Source organism: Pteronotus mesoamericanus, unplaced genomic scaffold (assembly GCF_021234165.1).
Source record: "Pteronotus mesoamericanus isolate MK-2021 breed Mesoamerican mustached bat unplaced genomic scaffold, CSHL_Meso_final contig_347, whole genome shotgun sequence".
In the NCBI taxonomy this organism is placed as follows: domain Eukaryota; kingdom Metazoa; phylum Chordata; class Mammalia; order Chiroptera; family Mormoopidae; genus Pteronotus; species Pteronotus mesoamericanus.
The window spans coordinates 1,398,698-1,418,176 of NW_026555137.1; the positions used below are offsets into that span (position 1 = coordinate 1,398,698).

The window sequence follows — 19,479 nt, forward strand, 5'->3', positions numbered from 1 at the left end:
ACACGCTGCCCACACGCAGGCACCCGGCAGCGACACGCACAGCCAGCCCCGCGGACTGCACAGCCGCCTTCCTCCGCCCTTGCCTTCCGGTTGTCTCTAAAATCATCGTCATTTTCATTTTTGAAGGCCTTACCCGTTCTCTTAATGACAAAGAAAGAGGGGCTGTGAGAACCCCAGACAAGTTTGTTTGCGATGAAAATGCGGGGACGGATGTCCCGGCCCAGCCCTCAGACTGCCCGGCCGAACCTGCCCGCCAGCCCTCTGCCTCCGAACGTCCGGCCGCCAGCACCTCCCACTCCGCGAGAAAGCACCGGGGCCGATGGCCACGTGCCCCCGCCATCTTCGCGGCACGCTCCCCGGGCCTGTTCAGGAAACTTTTGATTCCACGCACGGTTACCGCGCTTCACGCGGACCGCTGTGGACGCGCGCTGCCCCGCTCCCGCGCGGCTTCCGGAGCCCCGCGTCCTCCTGCGGGGCAGTGTTCACCAGCGGCCCTCTAACCGGGAAGTGGCTTTGTGTTGTCCTCTCGTGGATTTAAGAACCTCCCCGGCTGTCCAGGGTGGTCAGAGGCCACGAATATTAAGCAGGCACATCGCCCCCCCGCCCCCGCCGTGACAGCAAAAGGAAGACTTGTTTTTGTAACAGACGCACTTAGAAATCAAATCCAGAATTCACTTTTGTTTTTCAACCAGAGGATGAAATCAGGGGCTGCCTAGCGGGCTTTGGTGGCTGCTCCGAGGTTCCCAGCATCTATCTCACTTTCCCATATTAATTCAGTCTTAAGTTTCAGGAAATAAAATAATTATGCAGTTAAACAGAGATCCTTATGCAAACAAGGACTGTGTTTACAATGTACCAATCCATTAAAATCAACGACAGACATAGGTTATAAGGCCCAAAACCCGAGCCAAGTAGACCAGCACTCACCGTGGCCCACCCCCTGCAAAGTCAGTAAACATCCTGGTGGAATTTGCTCCAAAAACAAAGGCTTCACCAACCAAAAGTCCAGGCAAACAGGTAGTAAATACCGACTTGACACCGCTACCCCGCGGTGGGATCTGCGTTCTTGACGGTCTGACCGCAGCTCCAGAGGGCGCTTTCTTTTTTACCTTTTGAAAGGACACGACTCTGAGCTAGCTCTTGACTGGGTTAATTTTTTTTTAAAGTGCACTAGGTGCTGTTTCCCATTGACTTAAATTATCTAGCCATAAACCATCTGAGTTAGCGGGACCACATAAAGACCTTATGCTTTGCAGGAAACAAAACCAAAACCAAACAAAACCTGTTTCCCATACTTTATGTTAAATGGCATCCCTACACATGAAGAGCCACGCAGAAGCCCCGCGGAGTCAAGCTGTGCGGGTCCTGAACTCAGGACCTCCCTGCAAGTCCCACAGGGGGCGCGGGCGGCGGAGCCCATTGAAACACGCGGGCGCTCAGCCCCGGAGCCTGCTAATGAGGAAGAGGGCCGGTCCCTCCGGAACGGGCCCTGCACGCGGCCACCGCTGCAACCTACCTTCAGCTCCCGGAAGAAGATGCTGCTCCTGGCCCACTCGACGATGGAGAACAGCGTCTGATCCGCCATCTTGCACATGAGCCCGAAGGTGCTCAGCTTCTCGTGTTTGCCCCGGTTCGCTTGTTCCTGCTGCAAATAGGCCATGATCTTGGCTTGGACCTGCGGCTCGTCCGGCTCGCACTTCAGAAGTTCCAGGATCAGGTGCGGGATGCTGGCCGGGGAGCTCGTCTGGTAGCCGTCCACGTACGAGTAGCCCAGGATGGACTCCGGAGAGCTGGTGTAGGGGTCGGGGTACTCGGACTTGATGGCCCGGCTGGGGAAGTGGCCGTAGGTCTGGTAGCCTTGCAGGCTGCCGTGAGGCGGCATGGTCATGCTGATGGGGGAGGTCACAAAGGGACTCCGGTCATAGTCTGTGGGAGGCAAGGCAGCGTGGTTCAGAGGTAGGCCTTTGGAGGCAGAGTGGATGCTCTGGATCGCGGAGGAGATGCCCAGCTCGGACGGCATCGCCTGGATCACCTGAGACACGGCCTCGAGCTTCAGTCCGTTTGCGCGGATGAGGGCTTTCTTCTGCTGCTTCAGGGCCCTGTCTCTCTTGTACATCGGCCCGAACTTGTTCCTTCCTCCGCGCATGCGGTCGGCCCTCACGGCTGTTGGGGGGACAGAGGGAAGTTGGGGTGTAAATAGAAGTTCTTAGCGTTCCCCAGGTGGCCCACTGTTTCGAAATACTGAAAACTGGCCAGAAGTGGTATGTGTGGCTGTTTTCTTTACCATGGCCCTCAAAGACCCCTCCCCACCCCCAAAGCCCTGTCCTCGTTATTTATGAATTGTTCCTTCCAAGGGTGTTTATCATAAAAAAAAAATGGGGATAAGGAGGGACCTAGCAGCCCTCGGGCGCACTGCAGAGGATCCGCAATTGCTGCCTCGCACAGAGGATACTTTGTGTTGCTTAAGGGCATTAGTTTCCTCCCGAGTATCTGTTGCTCCTACGCCAGCTTACCCTCTGATTTTCTTTGCAGAAACCCAAGCTGCTGAGAGTAAAAGGTATCAAATATCCCATTTCTAGAGGAAACTGTGACTGCCTTCTCTTAGAACATCTCCCTCCTTCAGTCATGTTGGCTAATTTGCTGCAAAGGGGTTCGGAACACACTTTTCTTTAAAAAAAGATTTTCACCTGGACTTGATGAACACACATCAGATCATCTGATCTGGTGACTGTTTTTAATTTTAGCAAAACTGGACGTAAGTAAAGCAAATTTACTTCAGAACCTGCCAGACAGTCCCCTGTCACGGCGCTGCGCGCATGGAGTCCGGGGCTGTGTCTATTAGGTTGGTCCCTCTCTCCAGCCCGTAGTGGCCAATGGCGATTAGACAGAAGCCAGCCACCTCTGACAGCTTGTGACATGTCGAGATGGCTGGAGGTTAAGTTTTTGAGCTTTTTGTCTTAGGATTAGTACAGCATTAAAAATACATGGCAAACACTAGGTATCCAGAATTCTACACAGGATAATAGAGTTGCTCATGTGGATGAGAATTTACCGAACAGCCAATTTTTCCATTGCACTGGTGAGGAAATATGAATAGACATGCAAGGGACTTACAGCTAAAAAAGTCCTTTTTTTTTTTTTTCCTCACGGAAAGAAATGCAACCTTTTTCTTTTGTTAAAGAAAGTCAATGGCATCCTAGGCAATCACAACGTTTAATTATTGACAATTTATTTCCTCGTTCTCCCACCATACTGAGCATCTGCCACAATATTTGGCTTTTGGAAAAAAAGTGATTATGGATCAACAAATTAATAAGCACCCCTCACTTCCTTTCAACCTCTTCTTCATAGTCACCTGACTAACAGCGCGCATGATAACCAAGGCGGCCACTGGTAGTGGGAAGGCCCCTGTGAGCCATTCGGCGGACCCACTGGGGGTGCTCGTGCGTGGCTGGCCAGTCTGGGCTCCACACAGCAGGAAAACTCCGCACCCCGCCCGTGAGAGACACGGGCCTCCTGCGCCCGCATGTGCCCGGCTCACGGCTGCCTCGTTTGCGGCCCGCGCCCTCGGGGGGTCTGCAGGTGGGCGCCTGGAGCACAGCGCCCGCCACAGCGGCCCGCGAGCTGCCAATCCCGGGCGGTGTGCCACGCTGGAGCCTTGGGCCGGCGGCCTGCACACTCGCTGGCAGGCCTGGCTCTGCTCTCTCAGCGCCAGGTTTAAGGCTGGCTTTCGTGCCGTCCGCTGTTTTTCACGTTTCCTGCTTCTTGCCTCTTTTTTTATTGTGCAGGCTCGGCCGTTATCCTAATTTTTTTTTAAGTGCTTTCCCACGCTATCCGAAATGACAGGCTCCACGAGGGGCCCCTTCTGACAGTGACAGGCCTTCCCTCTCAACCAGGAATCGCGCATCTGAGGCTGCACGCCCGCATCTGCCTTCTGCTTTGAAAACTGGAGGCTTTGCAGATTACTTTTTAGTTGTTCCCCGTGGACTGTCTTGTGTCTTATTTTCATCTTACCTATTTTTATTTTCAGCCTCAAATGCAGCTACCCCCCAAACAAAACAAGGGCCTGGGCACAACCCACCTTAAAGTGTTTTCCCTGGTTGATTTCACCAGGGTTAAAATGAAACTCAGTCTCTTCTACCCACAGAACTGGAAGTGTTCCACTGCTGTCAGCGGTGTTAAGAGACCAGGAAAATAACGTTACATTATAGATACAATGTTGCTTTAAATTCCCTGTCCTTGGAGAGTTAACAGGCAGCCCCTTTAGAAGAATCTTACCTTCCAGCTTCATTCCGACACTTAGACATTTTTGGAATCGACAGTAAGGACAGCGCTTTCTCTGCGTTTTGTCAATCTGACAGTTCTGGTTTTCTATACACGTGTACCTTTTATTATTTTGGACTGTTCGCTTAAAAAATCCCTGTAAGACAGAGACAGTAGTGAGACGTGTCATAAACCTATCACCCGCCGCTTCCATTGTTTCTTTTTGAGGAGATCACCAGCAAATCTTTTCATCCCACCACCCGAGGCCCTTCTGTGGGTCTCTGGTTTGTTTTACGTTTTAAGGAGGTCGCCAGGGCCTAGCGCTGGCTTCTCTGGCATCAGGGCTCCGTTCCTGAAGAGTCACATCAAATCTGGGGTGACTGGGCCACCCATCGCCTCCGCTCCACACCCTGGGTGGACGAGGGCTCCTTCCCCGGCCACCTCGCGTCCTGGCTCGTGGGGTGGCCGCCCGGTTCACGGAGCCGGACACACCGCCAAGCAGCAGGCCACTGCAAACCACCGGTGGCAAAGCCGACCGGCAGGACGACCCAGCTCTTTTACAAATGTCAACAGGAGGTGGCTAAAAGCAGAAGGATTTGAAGAGTAAAAATGGGAAAATGTTCATAATGCCACTGGAATGCAGTCCAGTATGGGAACTGTTTTAAAAAAAAAAGTGAAACTAATGCAAGAGCAAGCATGGCAGAGATGGGGCTTAACGCTGCGCGTCCGCTTTCCTTAGATGTCACTCGGAGAGTGACCAGCAGTGAAAGCTGCAGCTTTGTAACGACACAATAACAGCGGCACCAGGACGCGGGAGTCTGTCTGCCCATCCCGCTGGCCGCCCAGCGAACCGGTCTTTGTTGCTGAGAATGAAGGCATTTTCCTGGCAGTGGTTTCAGTAATTGTGCTGGGTTTTCTGCTTTAAAAACAAGAATCTTGAAAAACAGCGAGTATCAAATTTACTGGGAATATATAAAAAAAGTCTGAGAGAAACCCTTAATGTCTACCTGATATTAGTGACAATATAGTACATTTCCCATATTGCTTCCTTCCATTTAAATAGGTCATATATTTATGAAAACTAGTCTATTATAAACTAAGACCTGGTTTCTTGCTCTTTTATGATATAAATTTCCAAAAATCTTAAAAATTATTTCTGGAGTAAATCAGGATGAAATCGTACAGTTGGGGATTTAGACTTTTATGTCTAGGGATAATAAATGTTTGAACCTGCAGCACAGAAGGCTCTGAAGTTAAAAGGTATTTGGGAAACACTTTGTCATGGCCCCTCTCGAGAACAACGATGCTTTAAATATATATAAGTCAAACAAAATCAATATTTAGGACTGTTAGAAATAGAAGTATCTCTACAGCTGCATCACTCCACTGCGGTAAAACACTTTAAAGCCGTGAGACTGGCAAAGTTTTCTAAACAGCATACGTGTCTTTGCCTTTTGAATTGAATCAGACACATATTTCTAAGAAGCATTTCCCTAGGGCCGACTCCTTCTCTCTCATTTTTAACGTGCGTCTGAAAAAGGCAGCCCGCATGTAGCCGTCGCAAGTCAGCCCGGCGGGCGGTCTGCTCGGTCCGCCGCGTCCCCCTCCTAAGGTCGCGCTGAGCAAGCACACCTTGCAGCTCTCGCAGGTGAGCAGCCCGTAGTGGTACCCAGACACCTTGTCCCCGCACACGGGACAGAGCTCCTCCAGGTCTTCATCGTAGGAATAGTTCACCATTTTAAACTGAGACACTGAAAGAGAAGAGACAGGGACACACAGCCCGGTTAGTTCCCCGGGTCGGCTTCCCCCGCGGCGGCGGCGCAGGAGGGCGGCCGCAGGCAAATGCCCCCCTTACCCGCCCCCCCCTCCCCGGGAATCGCAAAACAAAAACTTCTACCCAGGTGATCTTTAGAGAGCGACCCCACAGCGCAACTGAAACCTCTTCGGCAACCACGAGTGTGCACTTCACACTCTTTTAAATTTAAAAATAACCCCAGTGCCTTCAGCCTTTACCCACGGACCTCGGCTGAACACCGAATCGGCAAAGCAACCAATCAGACTAGAAACAGGAAGGGTCTAAGTAACAACTTCGGATTTCTTTGAAACTTCCTTTAAAGTTCCCAAAAATGTCACCTTTGCCCGAGGGACAGAAACAAGCACAGCCAACATCCCCGCCTCTGGCAGGAAGTTTGTGGCCAGTGCTGGCCACACGGAGTTGCAAGCCCTGGGCCGGGCCACCGATCGCGCCCTGGAGACCCCGCTCTGAGCAGCCCCCAAGCGCCACCAGCCCGTGGCTCCCGAAGCTCAGATGCGGGGGACTCATCGGAACGGGACTCTGGGTCCGGCCACTCTTATCTCCGCCTGTTTGAAAATCTTCTGTGAAAAGGAAAAGGGAAGGCGCAAGGAGGGGGCGGAAAAAACGAGCAAAAGAGACACCGGGGGTTTAGGTTCGTCCCAGCCACTGAGGTCCCGGCCTGGACTCCCCGTTTTCGATCGTCACTGCAAAATACGAACACCCCGAGATTGCCGCGATCAAGTTAACCCGGAGTGAGGCCGCGGACCGCACCGCGCGGGTCAGGCAACCGCCTTCAGGACGAAGCCTGCCATCCCCGCCGAGCGTCTTCCTTCGGCGACCGTGGGTCGCCTGCGCGCAAAAGGGCAGCGGCTGGAGGGGCCCCAGACCGTACCTGGTCCGGTCCCTTCCCGAGGCTCCGAGTCGGCGCGGCCGGCACAGGTCGCGCGCCCTCAGCCACCGTCCAGCGAACCCTCGGGGCGCACTCGCCTCTCGTAGTTGCTCAACCTCCCCCTGACACAGGCGCGCAAACACCGACTCAGTTTGTTTTAAGTTAATCAGTGGCATTTGCAGGGGGCGGGGTGGGGGGGGTGGGGAACCGGTGACCGAGCAGAAGTTTCCTGATTTGTTTACCAAAAAGGAAGGAGAAGTAGCCGCCCCCCGTCTCCGAAGCACCGGGCCACTCTAACGCTTTAGTGGCCTCCTCGCCCATGACTTGCTCTTTCTCTCTGTTAAGTTCCTTTTTTCCCCGTAAGGATTCTTCCCGGCCCTGGAAGGAGCGGTGGGGAGGGGTGGAACTTGGCGGCCAGGCGGCCAGCACCGTACAATCAGGGCCCCGGGCTGGGGCTTAACCTGGACTCAGGCACAGTTTGGGGGCAATCGGGAAAAAGTGTTTCAGCAGAGCCAGGCGCTGGGCTCCGGGTGCGGAAATGAGCCGCCGCCGGTCCTGCAGCGGCGCCAGCCTGCGTCCCGGCCGAAGGGGGCCGTGCCCCGGTCTTGAGAACCTGGGGGTTGGGGAGGTGGAAGGCGGAGAAATTCGATTGCGGTCCCATTGCTCCTCAAACTCGTGACTCTTGTCTGAGGCATGTTTTAGGGATGGAAGAAAAGCGTACTTTACCTAGTCTGTTATTTTTTATGTCCCTGTCCCTGCCAATTCAGCCCTTACTTTGCCTCTAAGGGGCACGGAGAGGCACCGTTTACAAGGGACTTGGAGCCCACGGTGAGGCTCCTACCCCGAAAAGACCGGGGCTGGCGTGGGGACCCTCTTGGAAAATTCAAACACGGAAGCCGTGCTGAGAGACGGCCGCCGGAGCCCGACACCCGGGCGTCTTTCAGACTTTCCCCGGTGCTGTGACCCCGGTAGGCGTTTGGAGAACGGAATCCGTCGGGACAAAGAAGTCCCTATCTTGAGAAAGTGGAGGGGAGGTTGGGGTCTCGGAAAGTTGGGGCCCCAGAGGCTGGCGAAGTTCCCCGAAGTTGGGCGCGCAGCGCTCTGCAGCCGGTTGGCCCCCGGGTCGGACCACCGCGCCACCCAGGCTGAAACCAGAGCAGCGCGGGTATGGGGTCCGCATCCCCAGGGGCTCCTCCGCTGGGGCTCCTCTCGGGCCGCGTGGCCTAGAGGAAGCCTTGCCGGGCACTTCTGTGCCCAAGGGTCCGCGTGCGGCCCGTGGCCGCGGCCCTTTACACAGCCTGGGGCACAGGGAAAATGCGCGTTCCGCTTTGGGGCGGTAGGTCGTGTCAAGAACGCCCCTCTCAAACTTTACAAAAAAAAAAGGTTACAATGGCATTTCCCTCCCCTCTTTCCCCCCAAACTTCAGACTCTAGCGTCTCCGTGCGTCCCTCGGAAATACACGAGCCAGGATGAGAAGTAGAAACTTCCCTTTTGCACTCAAAAATCGCGCCGGCCTCACGGTCGCCCAAAGGGTCCTCTTTTGCGGCAGCGGGTGGCTGAGGGTCCCCGGACAGGGCTTCCCTGGCGGCACAGGGTCCCCGATCGGCTTTTCCGCGCCACGCCCCCAGGCCACCACTGCGCGGGGACCCCGGGGACCGCCAGGAAAGGCCTCTTTGGACCAACCCGGTTCCCTCCGCAGCCAACCGATAAGTTGGTCGCAGGGGCCTCGGCCCAGGGGACTTCCACAGCCCTTCCTCGAGGGTTGGAGAGACCCCGGGATTGCGGAGACCCCAGGCCTTCCGCATGCCAGCCCCCTCTGGCCGCCACCCCTTTCCCCCAGCGCGGCGGGGCAGTGAGCGCGCCAGCCCTGAACTCTGCTCCCCACACCTCCCAGCCCTTTCAAGCTCGCTCCCGGGGACGGCAGGAAGCGCCCTGGGATCACAGGCTGGCCTGCCCGCACACCCTGCGCGCCGGCAGTAGCGAGTATGGAAGACCGGTAACTCTTCCGAGCCTTCATTGTTCCCTCCGCGGCCCAGGGCCGCTGCCGCCGCAAACTTCTGAAGGGCTTCTTGCAGCCAAAGCCAGAGTCGCTCTTTGGGAATTCGGTGAAAACATAGCCAGCGAGAGCCACCGTTTTTGTTAGCGATCAGGAGCAGGAAAAAATACACATGACCCCCCCCCCATGTGCCCCACTCTCGGGCTGCGACGAGGTGCGAGGCTACACGCACCCCCCCACCCCACCCCCGTCCTTGGGCAGGACCCGGGCCGAGCGTGGGGATGGGGCTAGTCTTCGTCTTCAGCTCTGCCCGCTCCTCCGAACTTGCCTGGGCCGGAACCAGCTCCCAGAGGGCGCACCTGGGCCTTGGGGGTGCCCACCTGCCTTTTAAAACCCAAGACGAGCCTTGAGGCGGTCACCTTCGCTTTCCGCAGGGGCCTTTCCTGAGCAGATGGTCCTTCTGCACACTAGCGCACTGGTCGCCTCCCCACCGATTCGGTGACCGAGAACCTGCCCGGGTTTCCAATGAGACACTCCTTTCCATTCTCAACTACCTTCAGCCTGAAGCCGCCGGCTCGTGTGGCCAGAGATCTCGAAGCTTCTTTTCTTAATTAGAAGCGGCCAATTAGGCATCCCTTGGAAAAACATACCCCCCCTCCCCCGCCCACGGTTCTAGAGCGAGAAACTTTTATGCCTGCCGGAGAGGGGGCCTGGCGCCCGCGCGCGCGCGGCCCGGCCCGGCCGCACCAAGCGCGCGGAGTCCGGGTACTGTGGCCGCGGGAGCCCAAGCGCCGCGCCGCTTACCTTGCATGTTTTCCGGCATCTGCCCCTGGTCCCCATGCGATCGAGCCAGTCCCAGGGCTTCCGTCTCCACTTTAGGCAGCATGACAAGGCGGCTGCGGGCGGGGAGAGGGGCTTGGTGTCCGTCAGGAAGCCCCGCACCTGGACGCGACCGCACAGATTCAGCTCCGGCAGGAAGGAGGGAAGGGCGCCGGGGGAACCCGCTCGCCCGCCGGCTCGCAGAAGCGCGCCTCCGCCTCCTCCGAGGCTGCGAGTCCGGACCCCCGCGCGCCGTCCAGCCCCGCAGCTGTGAGCCGCCCCGAGCCGCGAGGAGGAGACAGAGGGCTCGAGACCCGGCGGAGTCCGGGCGCGCTGATTCGGCTCGGCGAGGGCGGCGGCGGTGGCGGCGGCGGCGGCGGCGGCGGCAAGGGCGCAGCTGCCCGGGGCGCGGATCCGGACGCGCCGAGCTCCCGGTGCGCAGCACGGGCAGCCGGGGAGAGATGCCGCCGCGCGGCGAGGCCGCGGTCTCCGCTGCCGGACGGCTCGGCGACTCCCCGCTGCGTGCGCCGCCGGGCTCAGGATCGGCCGGGGTCTCCGGCGCGCGCCGCACTTCCCTCTTCTCCGCCCCTTCCCGGCCCCTGCTCCCCGGCGCGCGCAGTCACAAGTGAGGAGTGTGAAGTTCCAGCCGCGCTCTCCCGCCTCCTTCACGCCTCCCGCGGGTCCCAGAGCAGCCCCTTGCAGCCCCGAGGGTGACGGTGCGGGAAGGGCAGAGGGGACGAGGAGGAGAAGGGAGGTAAGTGGGGCCGGGGGCCGGGAAGCCCGCGATTAGGCTGATGACAGTGACCGCGGACTCGGGTTCCGGACTCGGGTCGGACCCCAGGCGCCAGCCAATGAGGAGGCGGCGCACGCCCCAGTCCCCGCGCCTGCCCCAACCTCTTCACCCCGCCTAACCCCCTCCCACCGCACCCTGGCCCGGGGCGGGGGACGGGGATGCTTCCGGGTCTTACAGCGGGCGAGAGGCGACCTCTGTCTGAATGCAGCTGCGGCGGCTGGAAGGCTGGGGCTGCGATTTCCGTGAGCCGAGGGGGAGCGGAGGGGGAGCCGAGAGGAGGGACGGGGTGTGGGGTGCGCCCTCGTGTGTGCGTCGGGTGAGGGACGGAGGGGGGGCCTTAAACACACTATTCAACAGCCTAAAGGGGAAAGATGTTGCATTCGATCGACTGCGCTTTTCAAAGCAGAGCTGGCCGCCTCGCCAGGGTCTCCAGGCTCCCTTCCCAGAGCCGCTCAGCCCGCGTGGGTCCCTGGCGCCTGGCGTGGCGAGCGGCTTGGCTCACCGAGGGGGCAGCCACGTCGCCGTCGCCGAGAGGTCACTCGGTCGCCGGAAGCTGGAGGAACAGCTACCCCTGTTTCTCTGTTGCAGTTCCTTGAGTCACTTAAAAACGCCCCCCCCCACCGACCCCCAGCTCCCCAAGCCAGGGTTGTCTTGGCGACAGGCTTTCTGAGTTTCAGTGACCTGCGCTCCACGCTCTCCTTCCCCGTCCTGGTGTCCTCCTTCGGCGGGTCCAGCCGCAGGAGGCCCAGAGGCCCAGCACTTTTTAAAGTTTTCAAGAACCATCTGTTAGGCGAGCTCCTCAGCCACCAGCCCAGCCACATCTTACAAGTTTCCGGATCTCACCCCAACGAGATGGAAAACAATGTGTTCTAGCCTCCTGACTGCCTGGGAAATGCCTCCTGTTTAGTGTCTGCTGGGGGCCGGGTGGTTTACCAGAGTCCACCTAAGAGGGGGTGGATTTGAATCTCAAAAGATCCGTGTGCCTTCTCTTTCAATGGTCCGGAGACCACACATTCAAAGGGCCCGTGCGGTACGTGGGGAACTGAGACACACGCCCGACCCCGCCGGGTGTCCTCTCCCTTCCATGGGGACACGCTGCTCCCCGCCCGCCCGCGCGCGGCCGCTCAGGCGGCGGGCCTTGGCTCTCTGCGCCCACCGGTCGCTTTGCTCCTCAGCGTGTATTCGCAACCTGCCTTACTGAAATTTTGGTTTTCAGTAGCAGTCTCGGGTTTCGGGGAAACATTGAAACTTGGTGGGTGGCGGGGGGGGGGGGACACGACTGTCCATCTGGTGCAAAGGGGAGCGGGCTGACGTTGCTAAAATTAAATTAGTGATGAGTCAGATGCTCAGGTTTTCCTGATATGTCAATCCGTCTTCAGCAATAGGAGATGACTAGTTGTTTTGAATATCATTGTGAATTTTATATGTGTATATATATTCCAGAACAGGAGTTAATTTCAGGGCCCCAATCAGGGCTTTGCCTGTGGATTCAGGTGAACTTTTGACAGCAGGTTTTGTACAAAGCAGACAGTGTCCTTCTGCTGCCATCAAAGCGCCTGTGGGGGCCCTTGAGCCCGCCTCCCCAACACCAGGCTGGTGGCCTGGGCCCGCTGGTGGGAGGGGCAGAAGGAGGAGGGAGAAGGACTAGAGAGAAGCGGAGCCTTGGTACCGTGGCCACGTGCTGTGTCTGGACAGGAGGCGGGCGAGCCAGCCCAGGAGAACTCTGTGTTCACAACGGACCCAGAGTGCCATTTAGGGCCAGGCCAGTGCGCGCTCCATCGCTGCGCCTCCCCCAAGAGGGGGGCTGTTGCTGACGGAAGGACGGCTGGCAGCCCTTTATCTCCTCACTGAAGGGGAGAGGTGGTGGGGCGAGTGGGGGCTGGGGTTGGCGTTTTGAAGGTCGGCCTTTCGAACAGAGCCTGGTCCTGTCAGGAGGCGAGGTCCCAAGCTTCTGGCTTTCGCTGAAGGTCCAGTCTAGGCTGATGACCCGCTCGGTGAGCAGCGAAACCGAGGGGCACCGCAGGCAGGCGTCCGGGTCTCTTGCAGACCAGGCCAGTCCCATCCAGATGCCCTGGTGACCTCAGAATTCTACCCCACCCCCCGCGCCCCGCCTGCACTGGATTGGGGGGTGTGGCGGGGTCTTCCACTGGAGCGGGCTCTTGGGGGGGGGGCACACTCACTTTCTCCGGGTCTCCCAGCAGTGAGGCCCCCGACCCTGGAGCAGACACGGAGGGGTGATGCCTACCTCACCAGCACCCTGTCCCCACCCGTGTGTGACCCCTCAGCTTCGGTCCCTTGACCCTTCCATTCTGCTGGGCGCCCCCCCTCTGCCTCTTGGATCTGGGGACCCACTTGTCCTGTGATGAGCCTGGGCATCCTAGGACCCCCCCGCCCCCCGCCCCCCGCGCTGGAGAGGAGGAGCCGCGCCCTCTCGCCTTGATGCCTGGGGATGGGTGCAGGCGACAGAGGCCGGAGGGTGAGCAGGAAGGGGAGGAGGTGCTTCTCCATGGGACACCGCCCCGTGGTGGGGACAAGCTCAGACACCCACCGGCCTGGTGCTGGACCTGAGGGTCTTCCCCCCCGGCTTGCGGATGTGGGAACTCTGCCCTCCACGCCCGCTCGGCCCTGTGGTCTTGCTGAAGCGGGGGCGGTGGTGGCGGGGTGTCTCCAGGGCTCCTCCTTGCGGTTCCTGCGGTCTGGAAGCGCTGATTGACGGTTGCAATTATAAAGGCTGATGGCTCGGGGAGGCTCCCGCAGCCTTGATGAGCGCGGGAAGCGCGGTCCTGGCGTATCTTATCCGCGCGCAGCTGCAGGCCGCGGGCCCGCGCGCTGCGGCGGAGAGGGTCTCGCACCCCTGCGCGCCGCTCGGAGCCGCGCGCCCTCACCTGCGCCGCAGGCCGACGGCTGCAAAGGGACGCAACGTCGAGGCCCTCAGCGGCGGTTCCAGTTTCTGGGCTTGGCCAAATCAGGCCCCCAGAAGACGGGAGTGGAAGACCCACCTGTCCCGGCGCCTGGGGCGGGGGTAGGGGACGGATCTACATCCTTGGAAACAATTTCTAAAGCCTCTTCCAGTCCAAGCTTTTGGCCTTTTTTGAGACCCCAGAATAATGCATTGCGTTTCCTCCCACAGCACGTGTCTACTTTTCAGGCCGCGGGGGGCGGGGGGGGGACAACTAGATCCCCCCCAAAGTCTCTAGAAGGAACTCCAGAATAGGCCGCAGACCCCTGACCTCGGGCTCGCCTAACTTATCCGCCTGTCGCTCTCAGAAAGCCCAAGAGAAGCCCCTCACTTTCCCCCGAAAATGCAGTTTAGCAAGAACCCCGGAGTGCGCGCCCCCTCAGCTCGGGCGCTGGGCCGTGCGCCCCCCTCCAGGTCCCGCACCCGGAGTCCCCAGCACTTGATTTTAAGTAAAGAGGAATTAAATTCCAGCTCAGATCTATAAATTACCAGAAACTTCGCCTTGGCCGAGGCTTTGAAGAAATAAACTTAAAGAGGCAGAAGCCCTGATTTGTTTAAAAAAGGACATCCCTTCCTGCTTCCCGCGTAGGCACCCCGCGGACGTCGGGACCGCTGCCGGCACCGGGTTCCGCTGCACCTTGCGCGGCGGCCCTCTATCCCGGGGACGAACGGGCCCGGCGTCCCAGGACCTGGGGCCTCCAGGCTCCGCCCCTCCCTCCCCCAGGCCCCTCCCACCCTCGCCCCCGCGGCGGGAAAGGTGAGGTTGGGGAGCTTGTGCCCGCATTTCGGCAATCTGCAGCTCCTTGGATAAAGGCTTCCCTGTAGAACTTTCTGAGTTGATTTTCTCTGGGGTGCGCTGTATCCACCCAGGGGCCCTGCACCCCCCCCCCCTCGGGAGCACCCAAGCCTTTCGGAGGGACCCCGGGGGAGAGATCTGGGTGGCTGGAGACCCTACGCTGGGTGGGTTGCCCGATCAAATCTACCACTTCCTCTCTGGTTGAAATGGAGATGAGCAGTCAACTCCAACTGGGAACTCCAACCTGTGCTCTTCAGGACAAGGAGTGACACTCGCAAGGACCATCCTGCCACCAGCAGGCCATCCAGGGCTTCGTGAAGCCAGCGGAGCACTTGGAGCACAACTGTCCTCATCCCCAAGCCCCTCCTCAACCAGGCGAGCGGTCCTCAGAGTCCAGCCAGACCGGAGGCATTGGGAGGGAACACTCCCGACTTCCTGGCCACGCTGCGCTGGACCGCGGGGAGCCTGCCTGGGGAGAGCCCCAAACCAGGAGTCGCTGGCTCGCACGATCAAAGCGTGACGGGGAGCAGGGTCGTGGCAGCAAGCCGTGGGCGTCCCTCTTGGACAGCAAAGACAGTGGGTGTTTGTGGAGGCAGGACCTGCAGCAGCAGCGTCCTCACCGGCTTGGGGGCGTTTTAAGGTCGTGCGGTGGGGGAAGGGATGTCCGCTCCCCTGGAACCTACAGGCCCATTTCTCGACTAAGATGGTGGCCAGCGTGCCCTGAGGTGGAGGCAAGCTCTTTCGCTTTCCCCAGCCTTTCTGGGCTGGAACCTGGGAAGCCGCTTCAGGGACCGGGCGGGGGGTCCCCCGGGGTTGGCTGCTTTCCCGTCCGGTCGGGACCGCAGGCTGTGGAGTGGGCACGAAGCGGGAGGCCGGCGTCGGGCCTGGGAGCAGCATCTCCGCAGGAGGCACACCCGGGCTGCCCGGGGGGGGGGGGGGGGGGCTGAACAAAGGGCGGGGGTGCTTAAAGGGTCTCTTCCGTCCCCTCCCCCAGGGGGCCTGCAGGCTGGCTTCTTAGGGAAAACGCCCTCTCCTCTCTAAACACAGCCACGCATTTGAGTGGCTTCCTGCCCTGCTCAGCCCACTACTCACGCCCAGTGCAGGCTCTGAATTCCCTGGAGGCACGTGTCCTCCCGCCCTCTGCCCTCCAGTGAGCCCTCGTCCCACCCTGCTCTGCCCCCGGGGCTGTCCCCACCCTCAAGCCCTGCCCTCCCGAGGTCTAAAGGAGATTTAAGTCTCTTTTCCCCTTGGACTGAACAGGGAGATAAGAGCCATTGACAAGTGCCTGCCTTATTCCCAGATGCCTTTCGGAAGAGTCTGAACCCAGCGCCTCGTTTTTGTCAACAAGGGGGAGCGAGTCACTCCGTGGAGGGAAGAGCAAGCCTCTCAGAACCGCACCTCTCCCGCCCGTTTGCCGCTGGCGCTCCTGGCAGCTGTGCAGCCCCCGGGGAAATCACCGGACCTTTCTGATCGCATTTTCCCCAGTAGAACAGCGTTTTAACAAAGCCAAGTGTACGGTTTTGGCAAAACGGCGTCGGTGTGGGGCGCACAGTCAGCTCTCTTGGTTTCCTTTCTCCTCCCCCCCCCCCCCCCCCCCGACCTCCCCCAAACTCATCCCTCTGCCAGGACAGGACCAGAGGGAGCCACTGGGCAGCAACGCCAAGGTGACTGGCTGGCCCGAGTGCCCCCCGCCCCCCGAACTGCTCACTGTGCCGCCCCGCCCTCTCTGCCCTTCTGGAACCAGGGTGTTTGGAGTTTAAAAGTTGGGTATGTGTTTTCTCCTTGGTCACCAAAACACACCTAACAGAACTTCCCCAAAGACTAAGCAAGAGGCAGGCTTTTGGCATGTGGTCGCTTTCAGTCCCCAGGGGCCTCCCCAGACCTCTGTGCCCCCCAAACTGCCGAAGCTCCTTGAGGCTGACTGGATTTCTCAGGGAAGGTTTTGCCCCAAGAAGGTGCCGAGGGAAGACCTGCAGCCCAGAGAAGCAGCTTTGTCCTGCGGTGGGTCCCCGGAGCCCGACTCTGCCGCCTGTGAGGAGGAGCATCCGGGGGTGCAGTGGGGGGCTGGGCCTCCTCCAGGTGGCAGCCTTCCCAGGGCCCTTCTCTGGCTCAGCTCAAGTTCAAGGCTGAATCCCAGATAACAGCAGCGTGGTGGACGGGTCAGGTGAAAAAGCTTTGCCAGGCCTCTGTTCTCCCTTCCTCCCGATCTCTCTTGGTTGGTTCAAGGAGGCGCTAAAGAAACCCTCTGACTCAAGTCCCACTTGTGGGTGGAGGCTCCTGGAAGCCGTGCTTTGGGGGTGGGTGGGGGTGGGAAGGAGAGGCCGCAGAGCTGAGCTGCCAGCAGCCAGGGCGACTGTCATTCCAGGGCTTAGCGGGACCCCGGACTGTCTTGCTGTCCACTGCAGAGAGCCTTGCGGGCACAGGCTTCCCAGAGGTGGTCACTGGCGTGCAGCCAGAGTCCAGGAGGCAAAGGGCACCAGAGCACAAAGCACTCACGCGCCGTCTCGGACACGCAGAGGCAGCTTTTAAATCAGCAGAGGCCCACGTGCTGGTTCTACATGGAATGAACGCAGGGTTGGCAACACCCGCCGACCCCTGCGCTGCTTGGACTCGGTTTTGAGGACCGCTCTGCCCCCCATCCCATGTCAGAGCTGCTAGGCGACCTCAGACACTGAACAGCTGGGCCCCAGGGTTCTGCTCAGTGGGCCTATGAGCCCCCTGCAGGAGGCAGTTCGCCCTGAGACAGGGGCAGCCTCTTGGGTTCAAGTGTTCAGTCTGGTGACTCCCAACGGACCCCTCTTCCTCGCAGGCAGCCCTTTGGGTGACTGTCCAGCGGAGAGCCCGGGACTGACGGACCCCTCAGCACCCCTCCGGGGCTGCCCCGTGTATGCACGGGGTCCTCCAGTAGCCGCTTCTGCGTGACGGAGGTTCCAAACAGGGGCGTCTCACAGCCGCCTGCAGGGCTGCCCTGCCGGGGAATGGGGAGGAGTGCGCCTGGCCGGGAAGGGGCGGGTGGTTGCGCGCAAGATCCGGAAAGAGGTCTCGTTTACCGGAAAATTGCCTGGAATTTGGTTACCTTGGGATCCGGCGCAGGGAAACGCTGGGACAAGTTTAGGGTGTCGGGGAGGCTGGCTGAGCGCCTCCCTCGGTACTTTTTTCGAGGTTCAGTCTCCAGCAGCCTCTCCGGGAGGCGGACGCCCCGCAGGTTGCCGGCCTCTGCGGCCAGCCGAACCCCCACTGACAGGTGTCCCGCGCGCTCGGGACCGACCCCCTGCCGCTCCGGCTCGGGTCGCGGTAGCCGAGGGAAATGCAAACAAGCGCGCCTCCTCCCACCCCCGACCCCGTTGAACCCACCCGCGGTCTGAGCGCGGCGCCGGGCGATCGGCCTGTGAGGTCTCGGGGCTCCGCCCGGCGCGCACCCGCGCGCCCTGATCCGCGCGCGCGCGCCGTCCGCCTCTGCGCCCCCGGCTGCCCTCGCCGCGCGCCCCGGACGCCGAGCCCGCGCAACGCCCCTCGCGGCCGCCGCCTGCAGGGACCGGCCGCCGGCGAACACGGCTTGGAGTCACTCCGTGCCTCCCTGGCGGCCCCGTTCCCGTGCTCGTGGCTTCTTTTATCCACCGAGCAATCGAGCTCCTGGTGCACTCTGCGTGCCTTTCCTGGGTGTTCTTTTTCGTCAGTACAGGACGTTTTTGGTTTTGTTTTTTTTTTTGGTAACCATTTCCTCATTGATATACTCTAGGGTGTAGCGAGCCCATAAAAAAGCAATCACTGCACTCAGTGGGGTCAGCTGATTATCAAGGGAGCAGGAGGGAGGCCAGGCCTCGGCTTTCCTCCTGGTCCCGCGGAAGCTGGGGCTCCAAGCGCAGGGAACCCCAAGACAGCCTAGGAAAGTGCTCAGGGAAGGCCTTCACCAGCCGGGACAGGACCTCCAAGAGACCCGCAACCACAGCCCTCTGGGACTCCTCCCCTCTGGTTCCTGATCTGCAGGGCATTCTTGCTGGGACATTAGCAAGTTTGTGACTCTCTCTTTTTTTTTTCAGATGAAAATTATCCTTACGGACTTACTCATGTTTATAAAAACATGACATGGCCATTATTTTGAAAAACAGACAGTAATCCTTAACAGACAGTAATCCTTAACTTCTCATCCTTAACTAATACTCGTAAAGTTTTTTTTGGGGGCGGGGGAGGGTATGACTTTCTTTGCCAGAAGAACAAAAGATTTTCTATGGTATCTGCAGTGAATGAGACACCGCACTGTGGTGTGGCTTGAAACTTCACAAATATTTGAAAGCCAACCGGTAAAGTTTGATCAATGGTCAACCAGTCCATATGGTTAATTTGTCCAAATTTTAGCTTATTATTTCTGATTAAAATGATCAGACAGTACGAGGGATGAAATGGATATATTTCCCCAGCTAGTTTAGGCTCATTGAATGATCCCCCAAAACAGGTATCATAAATAATATTTGAAATATCCATTTGCTTTTTTTGAACTTCAGAATAGATCAGCGTGTGATGTATGTGGGCCTTTGCACATCTAAGCGGCCCGGTGGGGACACAGAGGCGACGGTAAAAGCATCAGTGGGATTCAATTGCACACACTACTGTATAAGAGCAGAATAATAGATACTTAGTAGAGCAACGACTACTTACCCACAGGTGTAAATCCATGCTTTAGAGAGTCTTGTAAATCCCCAGAATCCAAATTAGAAGACATTCTTCATGAAATTACAGGTGGTCCTTTGGCGTAAAGCAGAAATCATTGGGCATGAAAACAAGCACAGCTTGTCAAATGTTGTGGGCTTGCGTGAGGACGCATCCGGCCACAGGGACCCGTAGTGAAAGTTACGGAAAAAAAAAAAAAAAATCCAAGAATTCAGAAAGTTCCAAGTCAGTCTTTCCCTGGACTCTGTACTTTTTCTAGCATTAGTGACCTGCTGTAAACCATGTATCCAGTTTCATGATGGTGTCTAATTAGAAAAATGGAAACTTGTCATAGGCTCGACGTGGTCACATGGCTCTATGCAGGTTGATAAGAGGACCCTGTTATAAAGTGACAGCAAAACAGATAAGGACTCTTGGCAGATAACGGCCAGGCAATGATTAACCCAGAGGCCGAGAGGTGCCGCGCGGCGCCCCGAGTAGGGGCCTGGGAGGCTCGGGGGT

General features: G+C 58.7%; 1 protein-coding gene across 4 annotated transcripts in view; it reads right to left on the reverse strand.

Annotated features, from left to right (window-relative positions):
* NR5A2 (nuclear receptor subfamily 5 group A member 2) overlaps positions 1–19,273 on the reverse strand; it is an 82,985-nt gene extending 63,712 nt beyond the window's left edge. The window contains exons 1-5 of one of the 4 annotated variants that reach the window (XM_054576548.1): positions 18,967–19,273; positions 9,748–9,885; positions 5,896–6,014; positions 4,279–4,420; positions 1,517–2,163 (exon numbers count right to left, since the gene is read on the reverse strand). In XM_054576548.1, coding sequence (XP_054432523.1) covers positions 1,517–2,163; positions 4,279–4,420; positions 5,896–6,014; positions 9,748–9,885; positions 18,967–19,030 — 1,110 coding nt within the window. In that variant the 5' untranslated portion in view covers positions 19,031–19,273. Of the gene's footprint in view, positions 1–1,516; positions 2,164–4,278; positions 4,421–5,895; positions 6,015–6,950; positions 7,070–9,747; positions 9,886–18,966 lie in introns of those variants that run through there. The other 3 variants (XM_054576545.1, XM_054576546.1, XM_054576547.1) reach the window with 3 other exon arrangements.
* Positions 19,274–19,479: the final 206 nt, after the last annotated feature.